At 46.4% G+C, this 17,716-nt stretch overlaps 3 protein-coding genes across 3 annotated transcripts; all 3 read right to left on the minus strand.

Moving 5' to 3' along the window:
- Positions 1 to 1,053: 1,053 nt before the first annotated feature.
- On the minus strand, positions 1,054 to 9,465 carry LOC120708446 (cysteine synthase-like). Its single transcript, XM_039993689.1, has 13 exons — positions 9,047 to 9,465; positions 7,280 to 7,389; positions 7,137 to 7,194; positions 6,793 to 7,056; positions 6,544 to 6,681; positions 5,763 to 5,814; positions 5,594 to 5,643; positions 5,439 to 5,498; positions 5,241 to 5,321; positions 4,040 to 5,159; positions 2,315 to 3,955; positions 2,060 to 2,225; positions 1,054 to 1,604 (listed from the first exon to the last, which is right to left on the minus strand). The coding sequence occupies exons 1-10, from the start codon at positions 9,293 to 9,295 to the stop codon at positions 5,070 to 5,072; spliced, it is 1,152 nt and encodes a 383-aa protein (XP_039849623.1). The 5' UTR covers positions 9,296 to 9,465; the 3' UTR covers positions 1,054 to 1,604; positions 2,060 to 2,225; positions 2,315 to 3,955; positions 4,040 to 5,069.
- On the minus strand, positions 2,097 to 4,296 carry LOC120710228 (F-box protein SKIP24-like). Its single transcript, XM_039995876.1, has 4 exons — positions 4,040 to 4,296; positions 3,782 to 3,955; positions 2,354 to 2,477; positions 2,097 to 2,225 (listed from the first exon to the last, which is right to left on the minus strand). Exons 1-4 carry the CDS (start codon positions 4,294 to 4,296, stop codon positions 2,097 to 2,099), a joined length of 684 nt encoding a protein of 227 aa, XP_039851810.1.
- Positions 9,466 to 9,723: 258 nt separating the features above from the next.
- Positions 9,724 to 15,909, minus strand: LOC120708447 (NADH--cytochrome b5 reductase 1-like). The gene is made up of 9 exons (XM_039993690.1): positions 15,659 to 15,909; positions 14,591 to 14,732; positions 14,405 to 14,495; positions 14,219 to 14,296; positions 13,948 to 14,028; positions 13,771 to 13,860; positions 10,766 to 10,831; positions 10,230 to 10,316; positions 9,724 to 10,103 (listed from the first exon to the last, which is right to left on the minus strand). Exons 1-9 carry the CDS (start codon positions 15,768 to 15,770, stop codon positions 10,011 to 10,013), a joined length of 840 nt encoding a protein of 279 aa, XP_039849624.1. The 5' UTR covers positions 15,771 to 15,909; the 3' UTR covers positions 9,724 to 10,010.
- Between the last annotated feature and the right edge of the window lie 1,807 nt (positions 15,910 to 17,716).

Genomic DNA, 17,716 nt, shown 5'->3' on the forward strand with positions numbered 1-17,716 from the left:
AATTTAATCATTCTTCGTTCTCTTCTTGCTAGTACGTGTGATATCCATAATAATATTCCTAAATATTTAAATGAACTCAAATAAGAGGGGAACACATATCGACGCCACGATCACAGCTCCCTGGCTCCCAGCTGCAGCAGCATCGATAATCGCCGCATATCTATTGATTATCGGCCTTAATCGCACGACAACCAGTGGATGGTAATGGATCGTTAGATAAAATTATTTTTCCCTCACCAAATAATTATTGCTTTCATCATGTGACAGCATTCTGGAATCAAGAGAAGCTCTAGTTTTTTTATAAAAATAAGTTCTCTATTTTTTATGAATTTTTTTAAATTTTTGAATTTTATATTAAAATCCATCGAAATTCCAGTCGGTTTTTATTTTCAGCTAGTATCGATAACGATAAATTTTACCGATAATCACGATTATCGACCGATTTTGAATTCCCTGGTTCCGACTCCAGAATTCAAGATGGGGGAGAGAGGTGGCGGCGTCCGTCTTGTGTCCTGGTCCAATCAAAACTGGGACCGGTGGTCTGGTGGCTGGTGCTGCATTGCAAACGCGTTGACCGCTGGTCATTTCTACTCCTACAGATATTTTCCCGCCCATCCGTCCGTAACTAAAAAACGTTATTCGTTGATTGCTCGAAAATCTGTAACAAAGATTAACCAATCCTGTTCTGGCGCGGGCAACAGAAGAGGAATTCAACCTTGTCTTACATAGCATCTTTATTAATTTTATCTATTAATTTTATGGACACCATCCTATTAGAAAGTAGAAAGGTTGGACGGATTTCGGTCTTGAGAAAGATTAACCAATCCTGTTCTGGCGGGAAACAGAAGAGGAATTCAACCTTGTCTTCACCGTGAAGATCTTGTCAGAACAAGAAAACTGAGGGAGCAGATGCTGAGATGCACGCTTCCTTTTCTTCCATATGATATGGGCAAAATATTTGGAGATCTGTTTCCCCGGTTTTGTCACTGTGCTTAACACCAGAATTTGACGTTTTGCACAGATCCAGTAATGCATGAAAGGGACATGAGGAAGCGAACAAATAATTCGGTCACTTTTCTAATACGCCCGAGAGCATATAAAGCGATACTGATAGGTTTCTTTTGGATTTTCATGGAATGGAAAATAGAAAAAATGTGTACGAATGGTATATAACATACAAGATGCATTACTTGCGTACAGGTTACAGTTTTCAAAGTCAAATCTGGCAAAGCTTCAGCCCACAGCTTTGTGAAGGGATAAGCATCAACGGCAGACTATTCTGGGATAGAATAGTCGGCCCCTTTCTGCCACAGAATCATCTAGCCGGCGGACGGTGAGCAACATGCGCGAACGAGATTCTTTCAGCGATATGGAAACACCAGAGGTGCTTCCTGTCATGTAGCATCTTCGTGCCAGGCAAAGCGGCAAGGAAGAAAGCCACGGCCATAGCCTACAGCATCCACGATTGCACATGGGCAGGAAACTGAGCGCATGAAGTAGAAGCCTTGATGTGCTGTCCAATCTGCGAGAAATCAGCACCTTCCCCCTGGATGGATGCACAATGCATTAGCCCTTGCCCCTTGGTGTCGTGCAGGTGTTGCTATCTGGGCAGAACAGAAATAGCGGTGTAAGTAAACACATAACAATACCAGTTATCCAATCTGACGATGGCAATATCTGATGATGTAAATGAAGGCAATGATAATTGCGTATATTGATTGATGATTAGGGTTACAAAGGGTGCACTTATATAGAGCAATCTCAGATAGGGTTTATAGAAATAGAATCCCCTGAGATTGCCTACCCTATCACCTAGAGGTCTCGGATGAGCCGCCCATGGGCCTGGGCGTGAGACATCCCAGGCCAAGGATACGCATGACAATCTATTTGTCTAACAGTAAAAACAATCAGCTAATATGTGCACATGCATAGACATAAAAGGTCAGAATAAAAGTATGTGTCAGGAAAAAGTTTACTCTTATTGCAAAAGCAAAACTGTCAAGTATATTCCATCAATCTTCTCCATGGATTTAGAATAATTATTAAGAGCTATTGGTACCTTGAGACAATGGAGGACTTGAAGGCAAACAGTAGGTTTACTTCAGTTTCTTCCTCTTTGCACGTGGCTCATTGATAACTCCGCTTGTATGGCTATCCTGCAGCGGATGATATTTTGCTCTTTTCAATGCTTCCTCATACTCATTCAGCTTGTGCTTCTCCTTGTTCTGTCAGTGGCAGAAAAAGACACAACTATTGTAAGGCTAGTCTTGTTTTTATCTTGCTCATTTGTAGTGAAAAACAGGTGATCACATACATAACTGTTCTTATAAGTTGCTATTTGTTGCTTACAAACTTTCAGCTCCATGTTAAGATCACTAACACGAGAATTGACAGAAACCGTGCATTGCTGAACCAACTGCTTCTGGCGACCACGAACAACTTGTGGTTGCCATACATTTAATGCCACAGAAGCTCTCCTGTAAACATATCAGACAGCAAGAAATTGTCCAATCAGAATATACTGATGGTAAAGAAATACACATCCATGAAGTAATGGAAACCAGAAGCCAGTTACAAATCTGTCCCAGCACTCCAAGCCACGGATGCCTGAACATAGACCAGATGGTGCGCTGATGACAGAAGAGCTAATCATCAACTGTGGAATGGAAAAACCATCTAACAAGCAAAATATTACTAATATTGTTCTGGTCCTGATTACATGTTTACAGGAATGCTTTTGTTCATATAAGGCAGAACTGTAGCATTAGGCAAGAAGCAATGTGCTACACAGGATCCATCGTGTGGCCAGATGATAGAGATGCCGTTGCATGATATCATCCTCAGATTGAATACCGGTTGGCTAAGGTGGGCCCCTCCTATCTCCAGAGAATAGCAGAACTTCTAGCCAATCTTCAAAAGGAACGAGAAACAAGAAAGGGGCTCAATACACTCAAGAGGTGGTGGAGAGGATTGGGTTGTAACCATAAGTTTCCAATTAAACTGTGCTGGACTGAAGATAATCTATACACTAATTTTAGACACAGCTTGCTTTTTCTAACCAGTGTGCCATTTGGACCAAATTGCTTTCTTGCTGATGTGCACCAGTAACAATCTGAATGCTGAATACAAGCTATGATTTTTATTGTGCATCATTTGAATGCTTCCCTGTAACAGGATAAATAGTGTTGCCATACTCCAAGAAAATCTTCTGTTTGGTGGATAGGACAATTGACCATGGATCAAACATATGAGATAACCGAATTCTAACGTAATGCACCACAAATGGGAGGGCAGCTATTCTTTGTTGAAGATGTGAGCCAAGTGAACAATCTCATGCAGAACAGATCATACAGCTTAACAAAACGCAGCTGCTGAACACTGCTGCAAGACATGGTACATGGAGAACAGGAGGCTTCCAAATTGTAAGGATAGAAGTATAGAACAAATAGAATCAATAATGACATGATATAACCAGCCATTTATGTGGTCCAAGAGAACCTTGGCCTGTCTCTTGTGCAAACAAGCACCTCTATCAATATTTTCTGCTTGTGCACTGATAACTAAATTACCGATCTGCTTAAATAGCTGGTTATCTGTGAGCAAATTAGCACCTCATACTCTATTGGTTCGATGCTCTTTAGCTCCTCTGATTGATCTAGGTTCGACGATTGATGTGTGTTTTCTAATCACACCAAAATTGTAGTGGTGAGCCGGAGAGAAATGATAGAATGGAAAAAAAATGGGGTAAGAAAATGTATGGCACGAAATCTAACGAACCGACCTGACCCTCTCAAGGTTGTCCAGCTCCTGCGCGGCGGCTTTCATCCTCTCACCCTCTGCCCGCATCGACTCCTCCAGCTCCGCCAGCCGCCTCTTTGACGCAAGCACCCGCGCCTCCGCCTCGCACACAGCCCGCCGCCTGGCCTCCGCGATCCGCACCTTGTGCCTCTCGAACCTAAAACAAAGAGCATCAGTCGAGCAAACCCGCACGCACGAGATGAAAATAACGATCGAGGGAAAAGGTTAGGAGGGAAATTACTTGGTTTTGTAGAGGGATTTGGGGTGAAGCTGCTGCTGCTGCTGGGAGGTGGAGGTGGAGGACGAGGAGGGTTGGGATTGCCAGGGAAAGTCGCGAGAGAGGAGCGCCGACCAGAGGGCGGGGTGAAGCGAGAGGCGTCCGAGGCGGCGGGAGGCGATGGCGAGGCAGCAGAGGTCGCGGAACCCCAGCGCGGACGACGCGGCGCCCAGCTCCAGGACGCGCGCCCAAAGCTCGTCAGGAAGATCCGACGCCGACATGCCCTCCACCCCCTTGGGCTGGGTGGGGAGCGCTGGAGCGCAAATACTGCGACGGCAAGGCGGCTAGGAGAGCGCGGCGGGACAGAGAAGAGCTACGCCGTTGCACAGGCGCCGCCACCGCTTCCCCTCTCCTGGACGTGTGAGTTCAGGATTCCCCGACGGACTAGAGGAATCAGGAACACACAAAAAGAGAGAGGCCGAGTTGGTCCCTGCTACTGGGCCCGCCTATGAACGCTCCGTTTAGCCTGAGCTCTGCGAATAACTCACTAGTCTTTGCAAACTCGAGCTCTGATCGTTTGCAGAACAAAAAATGACAATCTTGGGGCTTCGCAAGAACTAGAAACTAGAAATCCAGAGGCCCAATAAGAAATGAAATAATCAAACTTCAGAAGGAAAAAGAATGTGCGGACAATTGCTTACTAGGATCAGCTCAAGTGCGTGTCAGTCTATCAGATTACAAGTCTGGTTTGTCCCCAGTCCTAGCTAACTGCAGCACCCCATTCTGCATGTTTCAACAAGGTTGTAGGCTTGTAGCGGCAGGTTCTAAACGTGTGAGGCAGTCTGTCCTGAACCAAGCTGCGGCCAGCAGCTCAATTGACAGAAACTCTATGCAGCTTCAAGGCCCTATGATTGGCGTTCTCCCGGTTCAAACCTTTGTACCCTGCTTGTTGCAATCTATCAGGGTCTTCACTCTTTCATGTTTGTCACGCCGTGGAAAGCCTGTCAGGTTTAGAGGAGGGAAGCGTCACTCTATTTAAGTTGTAAAAGGCTGGCTATTTCTTCCTCATTCTTCGAACTGAGTCATATATTGGGCCGAATAGGATGCTGGAGATATATCTCTCTCCGAAGCTGGGGAAAATGACCTGCAAAAGTGTGTGGCTAGTTAATTTTCTGAGTCATGGAAAAATTTCATAAATGAACTTAACTTGAAGTTATGCTCTCACCGCAATCAGCTTTCCAGCATTTTCAGGTCTTCTGGCAACATTAATAGCAGCAACTGCTGCTGCGCCTGAAGAAATACCAACCTGCAAATAAACCCCGTAAACGAATCACAGATCACATAAAGGCAAAACTGAAGTAGATGTTATAATAATAAGAAGAAAAAACATAAAAAGCAATCCATGTTACAGTGCACTACTCACCAGCAAGCCCTCTTTTAGTGCAAGTTCCCTAGCAGATTCGACGGCTTCTGCGGTGCTAACCTGCAAATTCAACAGTTGTAATGACTCAGCTGACTGTAAAAATTGTCAACAAGATCTGATGACATAATCAAAGTTCTAAAGTTAGCATTGCAGACCTTCACAACCTCATCAATCAACTGAACATCTAATATACTTGGAATGTAACCTGTTGTTTATTGACAATAACCAACAGTATGTCAGTGACAAGCAAAACGTATTCAACAGCATTGTTTCCCCAGTATTGTCAATTGTGTATAGCAATGGGACCAATGGGGAACGTGTTACCTGGGTTGTCATCAGAGATCACACTATTTTCAGCTGGCTCTACCCCAATGACCTAATATGATAGGAGGAAAGTTAGGCCCTGTTTAGTTCCCAAAAAATTTCGTACAGTACCCGTCACATCAAATCTTTGGACACATGCATGAAGTATTAAATGCAGTTGAAAAAATAACTAATTACATAGTATAACTATTTCAAACGAGATGAATCTTTTAAGCTTAATTAGTCCATGATTAGACATTAATTGTCAAATAACAACGAAACGTGCTACTGTACCAAAACCCAAATTTTTTCGCGAACTAAACACAGCCTTATATAAATAAAATCAAACAGTTTCTACGAGTATGAAATATTAATTCATTCTACTGCTTACAGAAATCACAGATAAATTGACATCAGCCTTGTGGAAATCAACTGTCTTTCCCGAAATTATGATAGTTGAACGACGTTAAATTTGAAACAATAGAACAGAATGATGGTGCCACTATACTTTTGCTAGAAACTAGTTTGATGATAATGCCTATGTTCCTATAGAAACAACTAATTTGTACGTACATAACAGCAGTAAGGTTAATAGTGAGAAGGAGAATTATTGCAAGGCTCAATTTCTGTTAGAAATTATGACCTTGACTTTAATATGAAGGCTTCAAGGAGCTCAAAAGGGAATAAATTCTAAGCGCAACAGCATCAGACAAGATACATAGAATTATTAAGCTGAGACAATACAAGATAATCCAATTAACGCAATTATCCTTCAGGAATTAATCAAAGCAAAAATAGGAACCTTAATATCCTTGTTCATCCTTTTCAAGTAGCGCCCTGTGCCAGTAATGGTACCACCTGTCCCTATGCTTGCAACAAGTATGTCAACAGTACCCAGTGTGTCTTCCCATATTTCTGGGCCTGTGGTTTGAAAGTGGATCTGTAATTACCCAAACGGCATCTCAATAGATCTTTAAAGAAAAAGCAAATGAATTCCGCATTTGCTGCATTACAGGTATTGAATGAGTAAATGATAAAGATCAAGTTCAACCTCACTATTTGCCTCGTTGTTGAACTGCTGAAACATATATGCATTTGGTGTCCTCAAAACTATTTCCTTTGCTTTATCAAAAGCTCCTTTTAGTCCTTTGGTAGGATCAGATAGCACAATCTCCGCTCCAAATGCACGTAGAAGAATGCGTCTCTCGACGTCTATTGATGAAGACATAGTAGCTATCAGCTTGTATCCTCTAGCTGCAGCCACAGAAGCAATGGCTATACCAGTATTGCCAGTGGTTGGTTCTACCAAGATGGTCTGCACAGGTACAAACTATCTCCATAAATTACAATATTGGTGACAAGAGCATTGCAAATAATATAAGAATGGTCTATAACCTTATTTGGAGAAATTAATCCCTTCTCTTCAGCATCATTAATCATGCTTAACCCAATCCTGTAGACATACTCATGAGTTGGCACACAAATGATTGCATCAAGGGCATCAACCATCAAACTATGCTGCAATCTCAATTATGTACCTATCTTTGACGCTTCGGCAAGGCCCCATGTACTCGAGCTTTGCAGCGATATTAGCAACACAACGGTCAACAACATTATTGAGATACACCATTGGTGTTTTCCCAATTAGCTGGTAAACATAACACAATGATTTTATCAGAAATGCAATTAGGCACACTGAAAGTGAACAAAAAATGTATAGATTTAGCCAAGTATCCCATATACAGCTGCCAATTCATGAAAAGTAGGTGAAGCATGTTCGGTGAAACCACCAGAATTCGAACCCCAGAAAAGTATGCATAGTCATCAGCTGATTCGACAGGGGGGTTTTACATTTTTACCATTATAACGAATGACACTCATCAGATTATCATCTTTATATTGGCACCTACAACTATACCAGCAGAGAGAAGTTTAACTTACAATTTTACCACTTTTGCACATGTGGCAAGCCACGCAGGCATGACACGCTGGCACCCAGTCAGCTCGCTGGTGTCAAATGTCCTTCCTACCCCTAACCTCCTCTCTCTCACTCCCTCTCCAACAGCTGGGTCACGCAGATCGTCTCACTGACAGGTGGACCCCACTCGTCAGATTCATCCCCCACGACACCGACCACGACACCATGGTGGCCGCCCTTGTGACGCGCGCGCTGCTGCCGTCCGCCCTCCCCTTCTCCCCAATCGCCTTGGTCGCCGCCCCTCGCCATGGCCCCGCGCGGACGCGCGCACGCCACCGCTCGCCGCCGTACGCCGCGGACGCACGCCACGAGGCCTTGCAGGGGCCCTGCGTGCGCGCCGTCCTCTGCCGGTGCGAGGAGGGCCGCCGTGGAGGGGCGGTTCCTCCGCGTGAGGCCGCCGTGCGCAGGCCGCCGCGGCCGCACGCTCGCCCCGCGGCCTGGCCGCCGCCATGGCCTGGCCGCCGCGCGCCGCCATGGCCGCCGTCACCGGCCGCCGCCATAGCCACGAGAGAGGGGCACCAGAGAGGGAGGAACGAGGGAGTACAAGCACGCCGAGCCACCGCCGCCGCCGTGCTCGTGGGCCGCCCCGAGCCGCTGCAGACGCCGGGCGGGCCGTCCGCCGCGCCGCTCCTCGCACTGCCCGGCCGGCCTCCGCTCCGCCTCGCGAGTCGCTCTGCCGCAGCCGAGCGCCGCCGTGGCCCCTCCGCCGCCGGGAGGGAAAAGGCGCCATCGAGGAGGGCCGGAGGGGCGCGCCGGCGAGGAAGGTCTGAGGGCCGGAGGGGCGCGCCGCGGGCCGAGGAGGCGAGGCCGGCGGAGCGGCCGCAAGTCGGGGAGGACGCGACACCATGGTGGCCGCCGAGCGCGAGGCCATCGCGCGCAGCTGACGGCCGCGCTCGCCATGGCCGCCGCCTTCGAGGTGTCTCCTACCATAGGTGGGAGATGAATCTGATGAGTGGGGTCCACTGCCAGTGAGACGATGTGTAGGACCAGATGTCAGAGAGGGAGAGAGAGAGGAGCAGGTCAGGGATACGAAGGACATTTGACACCAGCGAGCTGACTGGGTGCCAGCGTGTCATGACTGCGTGGCTTGCCACATGTGCAAAAGTGGTAAAATTGTAAGTTAAACTTCTCTCTGCTGGTATAGTTGTAGGTGCCAATCTAAAGATGATAATCTGATGAGTGTCATTCGTTATAATGGTAAAAATGTAAAACCCCCATTCGACAGCAATCACTAAACACCTTCCCATGAAAATCCGGAACGCAATACACTTCACATGCCCAAATCACTATCCAAAGCATGTGGAAAAGGTAAGGACGGGAAGCGCACCTGGGTGACGTCCTGCGCAATGTTCACCGCGTCCATCTCATCCACGTACTCATCCTGGATTTCGACAGACGCCGAGGCCGCGGCCTTTGGGGACCATGCCGTGGTGAGGTGGCGGCGAACGGAAGCGGAACGCGGGGAAGGCAGGAAACCGGGGGCCCGCGGGTTGGAAACGGAGGTGAAGGCGGCGGAAATGGGCGCAGCGGCGGCGACCCGGAGGAGCGGGCAGGCGGGCGGCGGAGCCACCGCCATGGCCGCGTCTCTTCGCTCGTGCTGTGTGCTGGTGTGTCGGCTGCTCGGGGGTTTTAGGAGAGAGTTGTTTTCAGGATAAGGGAAGCGGGGTTTGGGCTACCGGGTACGGGTCCTCCAGCCCGGTACAGTTCCGCTTTCCTTGCCCTGGTTGGTTTCTGGAGTTTGGAAAGCGATTGTGGATTCTGAATGGCGTTCTCTCCAGGATGTGCCTGAGAATTTTGAAAATTTTACTTTTCAAAAAAGAATTTTGAAATTTTTCTCGTTTCCATAATTCCTGTTGGAATTTGGAATCGTTTCCAATGCCACCGCTTGTTAACAAGAGCAATCCGGACTAGTTCGGTGATTTCTGGCGAGCGCCAAACAAATACTGTACTTTAGGCCTCAGTGGCATTCTCATCACGCCAAATATCGTGAACATGAAATGCCAGAATTCCAAAAGTACAAGGTCCCATGCATAGCTCATCTGTGGTAATGTGATGTTCCTTATAGCATCCAATGTTACACATTTCAAATCAATAATAGTAATAATGGAGTCTCTGCCAAGGTGGGCTCCCTCGAGGGAGGTAACCTTTGCCCTAAAAAATGGCGATTGCACAAGTTGCTGGCTCAATACTAATTGATCATGCAATCCTGAATTCCTAATGTCAACAAACGGTCAGAAACCATTCCGGAAGAACCATGCCGGTCGCCAATTATTATTCGAGCTCAGCGTTGCTTAGAACTGGAACTGCATCTCCTTTGTGTAGTTGAGCTCGTCAAGGTGTGCAGCCATTGCCTTGTTCATCGGTGGAGGACCACATCTCAGGATCTGAAATAAGCAAACGCGTACCTTTGTAAACCTCCAGGTTGGATACAAGAAAATAGCGAAGTTTACCAGAAGCAATCAACCCCGTAGTGAACCAAGAGGGGGAAAAACACTAAGACTCAATATTACCTGAATGTCATCAGCAGGCGCTGGGCAATGGGATTGGATCATTTCCTTGGACACAAACCCAACACCACCATTCCAATTTTCAGGAGGCTGCATATGTAAAAAAAAACTGAATATGTCATATATGTCTTTGGATAATATCCTAATTAGTGGAATGCAAAGCTGAAATTCAGCATAATAACTCAAGAAAACAGAGAACAATGTATCAAGGAAATTTGCTCGAATATGATATATACAATCAAAACATTTTTAAACCCTACTATTACTGTTTATTAGTCCAGCAATCTTTTAAATACGTGTACATATGGTTATTGCTGTTTGCAATTAGCGAGGCATGTTGTGGTGTTCAACAGCACAGAAGTTTCAGTTATAACAGGAATTCAGCAGTCATTTCTAAACATTGGCATTCGATATAAAAATGGAGGCTTTGTAGTGGAGCCTTCTGTTTTACAATAACATTTCTAATGTATTCCTACACACAAAATCAAGAATGTTGATGCCTTAATCTCTTCAAAATTTCAAAAGCATATGAAGTAAACCTGATTCAAAACATAGTAGATCTTAAAGCGATCAGGATAGGTTTTGGCCATGTTGTCCAGCTCTTCCTGCATGAATTGAACAGAAATTATTATATTCAGCATGGCAGCCCCTCATAAAGAGCATGTGCAATTCAGTCTGACAGATTAAAGAAAATAATCCAAAAAAAATGTACAGAAAAACAATATCATAAAGTGAATAATGGCTAATCTTGTCGTAGTAGTAACAATAATTGGCAATGGAAACCCTTTCCAAGCATATGTTGCCAGCAAGGATTAATGCCATTATATCGTTTTATATTGGCTATATTAATATTCAGCATTCGAAGAAAATTCTCAGAAAGCTATGAGTTGCATGTTAAGCTTCAGCTACTGAATTCAAGTGTGCAACTCACTGCTATTTTGTGCCGAACAATTTTTTAAGTTTAACACTAACATAAATTAATCCTTGCTAGGAGGGAGGATAGACGTGATTGCTTAGATTGTAAGGTGATACCTGGGGAGTGTGTTGTCCCTCAACACAAGCTTGTGGTGGCGGACTTTCGTCTTCGGGTACGTGTCCACCGGGACAAACGTGCCAAGATTGCGAGAACAAAGTGGTGGAAGCTTAGAGGGGAAGCGGCACAAGCGGTTAAGGAAAGGATGCTAGGTGAGGGGCCTTGGGAAGAAGGAGAAGACGCAGATGACATGTGGCTAAAGATGGCAACATGTGTTCGGAAGGTGGCCTCAGAGGTGTTTGACGTGAGTAGGGGAGGCAAACAGGAGGGGAAAGACACCTGGTGGTGGAATGACGAGGTGCAAAGGGCTATTAAGGAGAAGGAGTGTTTCAAGCACCTCCACCTTGACAAGAGTGCAGCCAACATCGAGGACTATAAATTAGCGAAGAGGGTTGCAAAGCGAGCTGTGAATGTAACAAAGGGTAAGGCGTATGATGACCTGTATCAGCGGCTAGGCACGAAAGAAGGGGAGAAGGACATTTATAAGATGGCTAGGATCCGCGAGCGGAAGACAAGGGACATCAACCAAATCAAATGCATTAAGGATGGGACAGATCGACTGCTAGTGAAGGATGAGGAGATCATGGATAGATGGAGAGAGTACTTCGACAAGTTGTTTAATGGGGAGAGTGAGGGCCCTACCCTTGAGTTAGATGACTCTTTTGACGATACCAACAGACGTTTTGTGAGGAGAATTCAGGAGGTAGAGATCGGGGAGGCTTTGAAGAAGATGAAGGGAGGTAAATCGATGGGCCCTGATGGTATCCCCATTGAGGTGTGGAGATGCCTAGGAGATAGAGCAATAGTATGGTTAACTAAACTTTTTAATCTCATTTTTCGGTCAAACAAGATGCCGGAAGAATGGAGGAGAAGTATATTAGTACCTATCTTCAAAAACAAGTGTGATGTTCAAAGTTGTACTAACTACCGTGGGATTAAGCTGATGAGCCATACGATGAAGCTTTGGGAGAGGGTTATCGAGCATCGCCTAAGAAGAGTGACAAGTGTGACCCAAAACCAATTTGGGTTCATGCCTGGAAGGTCAACCATGGAAGCGATTTTCTTAATACGACAATTGATGGAGAGATATAAGGAACAGAAGAAGGACTTGCACATGGTCTTCATTGACCTTGAGAAGGCATATGACAAAGTACCGAGAAATGTCATGTGGTGAGCCTTGGAGAAGCACAAAGTCCCAACTAAGTACATTACCCTCATTAAGGATATGTACAAGGATGCGGCGACGTTTGTCCGGACATGTGATGGCAACACCACTGACTTTCCTATTAACATAGGCCTACATCAAGGGTCAGCATTGAGCCCTTATTTATTTGCTTTAGTGATGTATGAGGTCACAAGGGATATACAAGGTGAGATCCCTTGGTGTATGCTCTTTGCTGATGATGTGGTGCTAGTTGACGAGAGTAGGGCAGTGGTTAATAGGAAGTTAGAGCTGTGGAGACGCACGTTAGAGTCGAAAGGGTTCAGACTTAGTAGGACCAAGACCGAGTACATGATGTGCGATTTCAGCGCGACTAGGCATGAGGGGGGAGACGTTAGTCTAGATGGACAAGTGGTGGTCCAGAAGGATACTTTTCGGTATTTAGGATCGGTGCTACAAAAGGATGGCGACATTGATGAATATGTTAGGCATAGAATTTCAGCTGGCTGGTTGAAATGGCGGCAAGCTTCTGGCATCCTTTGTGACAAGAGGGTGCCACAAAAGCTAAAAGGCAAATTCTATAGGACAATAATTCGTCCGGCGATGCTATACGGTGCTGAATGTTGGCCTACAAAAAGTCGACATGTCCAGCAACTGAGTGTAGCAGAGATGCGGATGTTGCGGTGGTTTTGCGGGCACACAAGGAGGGATAGAGTCCGGAACGAAGTTATTCGGGATAGGGTCGGAGTGGCACCAATTGAGGAGAAACTTACCCAGCATCGGCTGAGATGGTTTGGACATGTCCAACGAAGGCCTCCTGAGGCGCCGGTGCGTAATGGGGTTCTTGAGCGGGTCGATAATGTAAAGAGAGGTAGAGGTAGACCTAAATTGACGTGGGATGAGTCGGTTAAGAGAGACCTTAAGGATTGGAATATCTCTAAAGAGATAGCTTTGGATAGGAGCGCTTGGAGACTAGCTATCAATGTGCCTGAACCTTGAACTTATTTCTTTCGGGTTTCATCTCTAGCCTACCCCAACTTGCTTGGGAAAAAATGCTATGTTGTTGTTGTTGTTGTTGTTGTAACACTAACATAAATTAATGAAAACTTATGCTGAAAAATATGCTAAGTAGAGCAGAAAGAGAAGATGGGTGATTGAATGTTAAAAATTGATGTATGCATAGAATGTTAAACATGTCCACAACAATCAATGAAATCATATACACCTCAGACGGTACGGCTGATGAAATTCTAAACACCAAATCAGCAAGAGAAAACCCATACATTAATTATGTTATTTGAACTGACTTCATTACAACCACCGCAAATGAAAATAAGGTTGATTTTTACCTTCAGAAGAATGTCTTCGTATGTGACATTAGCATAGATTAAATGAACCTTGGTGTTGTCATTAGGGTTCTCAAGAATTGCTCTGGCAACCTGTAGGAACAGAACAAAGACCATTGATCACTAGAAGTGCTTTGTAGCATGATCAATCACAATATAGAACTCTGGTTTGATTGTTACTTGGAACATTGGAGTAATGCCTGATCCACCAGCCAGCATTCCAAATGCTCTCACTTGGCCAACTTGGTACTTGAAACGACCCTACATCAGAGAAGAAGTCATATTAACCTCCTAACTGAAGGAAAATGTGCATGCAATAAAAATGTGGGCCTCACACAGGAATTAAAGAAAATTCATTTGAATTAGCCTCAGCACTCAGTAACTAATGTTTTCTGTGGAAATGAAAGAAACGTAAGCTGGGTAGATCAGAAGCTCAGAACATGATGATCACCTTAGGTCCCTTCACAGACAAATAATCACCAACTTTCATCTCACGGAAATGATGGGACATTCTCCCTTGAGGATACATCTGCATTATGGAAAGGATTGAAGAGCTTGTGATCAAAAAGCAGAAAAAACTGTCCAGGTTTGTCAGATAATATGTCCACACAATAGAAGTGTCAATATAAATATTTACCTTTATGACAAGCTCAAAATATCCAAGATCAGAATCCAAGGTAGTAGGGGTATAAGGCTTCATTACTTCTTCACCTGTAGCATCTTGTCCTCTGCATAAACATAAGGGAACACAGATATAGTTAAAACAAAATAGTGCGCTACAGACCTATAGTAGCAAAATTTAGAAGAAAGGCAGAATCAAAACCTGCAACTTATATGTTGACCAATTGGAAGGCCCAATACAGAAGTTGGAGTTGGAAGAGCGAATTTGAATTTGGCGACATTATGACTTATCTGCTTCTTTTCAACAAGTTTGAACTTCTTGAAGTTCTCAGGATTCAGGCAACCTGAGGGAAAAATGATAGCATAAAAATCAAATTGAGCTGTAACTATTGAACTTTAGTTACAAAATACATGTCTAAGAAAAAAATAATGATACTCAAAATAAGTGGTGGATGCTAGGAACAAATTGCAAGTACAGCAAAAACTAACGTGCAGGATGCTAGGACCAAATTGCGGGTACAGCAAAAACTAACGTACAGTGTACTTCAGAAGCCTATTTAAACAATGAATTATAACAATATTACCGGGAATCAGTATCTAAGTCGCTAAAACTACACCAGAACCATGAAAAGTAGGCATTTTCTTCTATGCAGGTAAAACATGCCATTTGTTTTTGTCATGTGGTTCGGGAAGTTGGGGAACAGTTTTTATCTGTATTTTTTTCTCAAAATAACGTGCTAGGATCTGAGCTACCAAGACAAGATAAGGAAATGCAGCTCAATGCTCCACCTCGGCCATTCATAAAAGGAGCAGTCAGTCAAAACAAACGTGGCCTGAGAAATTACCAAGTCATGAGAAAAAGGTAAAAACTAACTGTGATTCATATGTATCCGGTGAAAATTAGTACTTGTTTGCCAGCCTCCTACAAGCGGGACCGATACTTCAATGCTTCCTGTCGATGAGGATAAATAAACTTGTACTAGCTGTTCTTTCGATTTTTTTTGTCACAACGAGCTAGGAGGCTCCAAGTAGAACATCTACAGATCATCTCCAGCTATGTAATAACAACTCTACACGCTGACGCACATGAGCCCCAGCTACAGTCACTTTCCAAAATTGGTAACTGAACTAACACGCTAAAATCGCTAGTAGCAGCGCTGCTACTGTGAGGCGCGGAGCCCGCTGGCAACCAGATCTTACACGGAATACACGAACCGGGGACATCTCGCAAACGCACACCTATAATAGTAGGGTGTATGCATGCCCATACCCTTGCTCTTCCCGGATCGGAGGAGGAGGAAGGCGGCGCCCGCGGCGACCGCGACGACGGCGACGGCGACGGCCACCATGGTCTCGGTGCTCTGCCCCTGCAGGAAGTCCATGGCTGCGCGCTGCCTCGCCCCCTACGCTACCGCGCGGCGGAAATCAGTGGGCGGGTTTGGTTGGGCCGCGGGGGTTCAGTGGGGAGTGGATTTTAGAGGTGGCGAGGCGGAGGTAGGTGTGGCCGTGTGGGTCTGTCTGTGTGCGCGGGGAGGAAGGGCGGGCGGAATGGCTGGAGGCGGAGATCGCGAGGTCTTCGCATTGCCCGTTTTGCCCTCGTCGTAAACTATTATTATCTATGTTTCAAACTGTAATTCGTTTAACTTTTTTTAACTCTAAATTTAACCGCTCGTCTTATTCAAAAATTTATTCAAAAATTTATGAGAACATTATTAAACTTAAGTCATTCTCGATGATCTTGTGTTGATAAAACAACTCACAATAAAAAAAGGTGATATTTTGCATAAATTTTTGAATAGAACGAGAGACTAAATTTGGAATAAAAAAAGTCAAATATCCTATAATTTGAAATGATGGGAGTACTGCTGAGGCCAGTCTCAGTGGAAGTTTTATAGGCATAGTTACCTAGACCGAGAATTAAGTAACTGTGTCAGATGAATTTCATAGTGATGAAACTCATCAAGAAATTCTCCTCGCGTTCTATGAAACCATATCCTTCTCTCTCCTTGTCATGTCAACAAAATTGATAATATATATAATATTATGAAACCTCCATTGAAACTGGCCTGAAGCAGTGGGAGTGTTATTGGGTGTCATAGAAATTAAATTTGCTGATGTGGCAGTCTTATTATAAAAAGAGAGGAGGGAGAGTGTCATGAGATATGAGATGTGAAGGAGTGTTATCACTGTAACACTTCTCTGGCTCAGTTATCTAGTTTATAATTTTAGTAATTGTGTTAATAATACTTTCGTTTAGGCTCTCCGCACTCGTCACTCTCCAAATTCACTCTCCAAAAGGAATATTTCTGCCTGGTCATCGAGATTCTCTTCTCTATATTCAGTTTCTCCGCGTTCATTCACTCTCGATATCTACTCTCTATACCAACTACCATCCATGGGACCCACTTATCAGAATAATTTTATCTTTATCTTTCCCTTTCTCTCTCTCTCCCCTTTCTCCTCCACTCCCGTCTCTCTCTCCCCCCTTCCCCCTTCCGCAGGTGGCCGAGCTCGGCGCCGCCCCCTTCGCCGGCAAGGGCGGAGCTCGGCCTGGCGGCGGCCTCTCTCTCCCTCTTCCTCCCACCTCTCCCTCCCCCGGCCACGACGGCGCGCGGGACCGCGTGCGGCGGCGACGCAAGCTCCCGTGTGGCCTCGTCCCACCTCCCTCCCCTGCGCCGGGCCAAGACCGGCGGCCGGCGGCGGAGCTCCACCTTTCTCCTCCCTCAGCGCGGGGCCTCGCCGCGGTCCCCCTGCCGCGCGTCCAATTCTGTGGCGGGCATGCGGGGCGGCGAGCGCGGCCCCCCGCGCGGCGTTGGCCGCCCTCCCCGCGACGGCCCTCCTCCCCCTGGATGGCGGCGAGCGGCGGAGCTCGAGCGGGGGCCAGCAAGCTCTCCGGCGCGAGGGATCTCGCCGCGGTTCGACGCGGACGCCCGCGCGAGGGCGGGCCTCCTCCTCCCTCCTCCCTGCGGCAGCTCCTCGCGCGGGGCCTCCCTCTTCCCCCTTCCTCGTCGGCGCCCCTTCTTCCACTCCCTCGCCGGGCCCTCCGCCCCTTCCCTCTCCTCCCCTGCCTCGCATCCTCTCCGCACGCCGCTCCCTCCGCTCGGTCACGGGCCGGCGGCAAGCCTCGCGGCGGCACAGTGGAGCAGGGGCCCTGCCCTCGGCAAGATCCAGCCCAGGCCGGCGGCCCTCGGAGGTCTGTGGGGCGGTGGAGCTCGAGCGGGGCGGGAGCCGTGCCGGCGCGTGGCGGTCGGGCTGGGGCCGTGCTGGCGTCGGGCTTCCATGGCGAGGCGGTGGCGGCGGCTCCGCCCCGTCGCGCGCGGATCCCGGC

The sequence above is a fragment of the Panicum virgatum genome, chromosome 5K, assembly GCF_016808335.1.
Source record: "Panicum virgatum strain AP13 chromosome 5K, P.virgatum_v5, whole genome shotgun sequence".
Classification (NCBI taxonomy): domain Eukaryota; kingdom Viridiplantae; phylum Streptophyta; class Magnoliopsida; order Poales; family Poaceae; genus Panicum; species Panicum virgatum.

Bases quoted from the DNA above. Each gene is read 5' to 3' on its own strand.
- LOC120710228 (XM_039995876.1), bottom strand. From the start codon at position 4,296: ATGTCGGCGTCGGATCTTCCTGACGAGCTTTGGGCGCGCGTCCTGGAG. The intron at 3,956-4,039 runs GTAATTTCCCTC...TCTTTGTTTTAG, and splicing joins AAATCCCTCTACAAAACCAA to GTTCGAGAGGCACAAGGTGC. The intron at 2,478-3,781 runs GTCGGTTCGTTA...ATATGTTTACAG, and splicing joins GACAACCTTGAGAGGGTCAG to GAGAGCTTCTGTGGCATTAA.
- LOC120708446 (XM_039993689.1), bottom strand. From the start codon at position 9,295: ATGGCGGTGGCTCCGCCGCCCGCCTGCCCGCTCCTCCGGGTCGCCGCC. The intron at 7,195-7,279 runs GTACATAATTGA...GTATGTCTACAG, and splicing joins TGCCGAAGCGTCAAAGATAG to GATTGGGTTAAGCATGATTA. The intron at 5,322-5,438 runs GTGAGTAGTGCA...GTTTATTTGCAG, and splicing joins CACTAAAAGAGGGCTTGCTG to GTTGGTATTTCTTCAGGCGC.
- LOC120708447 (XM_039993690.1), bottom strand. From the start codon at position 15,770: ATGGACTTCCTGCAGGGGCAGAGCACCGAGACCATGGTGGCCGTCGCC. The intron at 14,733-15,658 runs GTATGGGCATGC...TTTTTCCCTCAG, and splicing joins CCGATCCGGGAAGAGCAAGG to GTTGCCTGAATCCTGAGAAC. The intron at 14,496-14,590 runs GTTTTGATTCTG...ATGTTTATGCAG, and splicing joins GGTCAACATATAAGTTGCAG to AGGACAAGATGCTACAGGTG.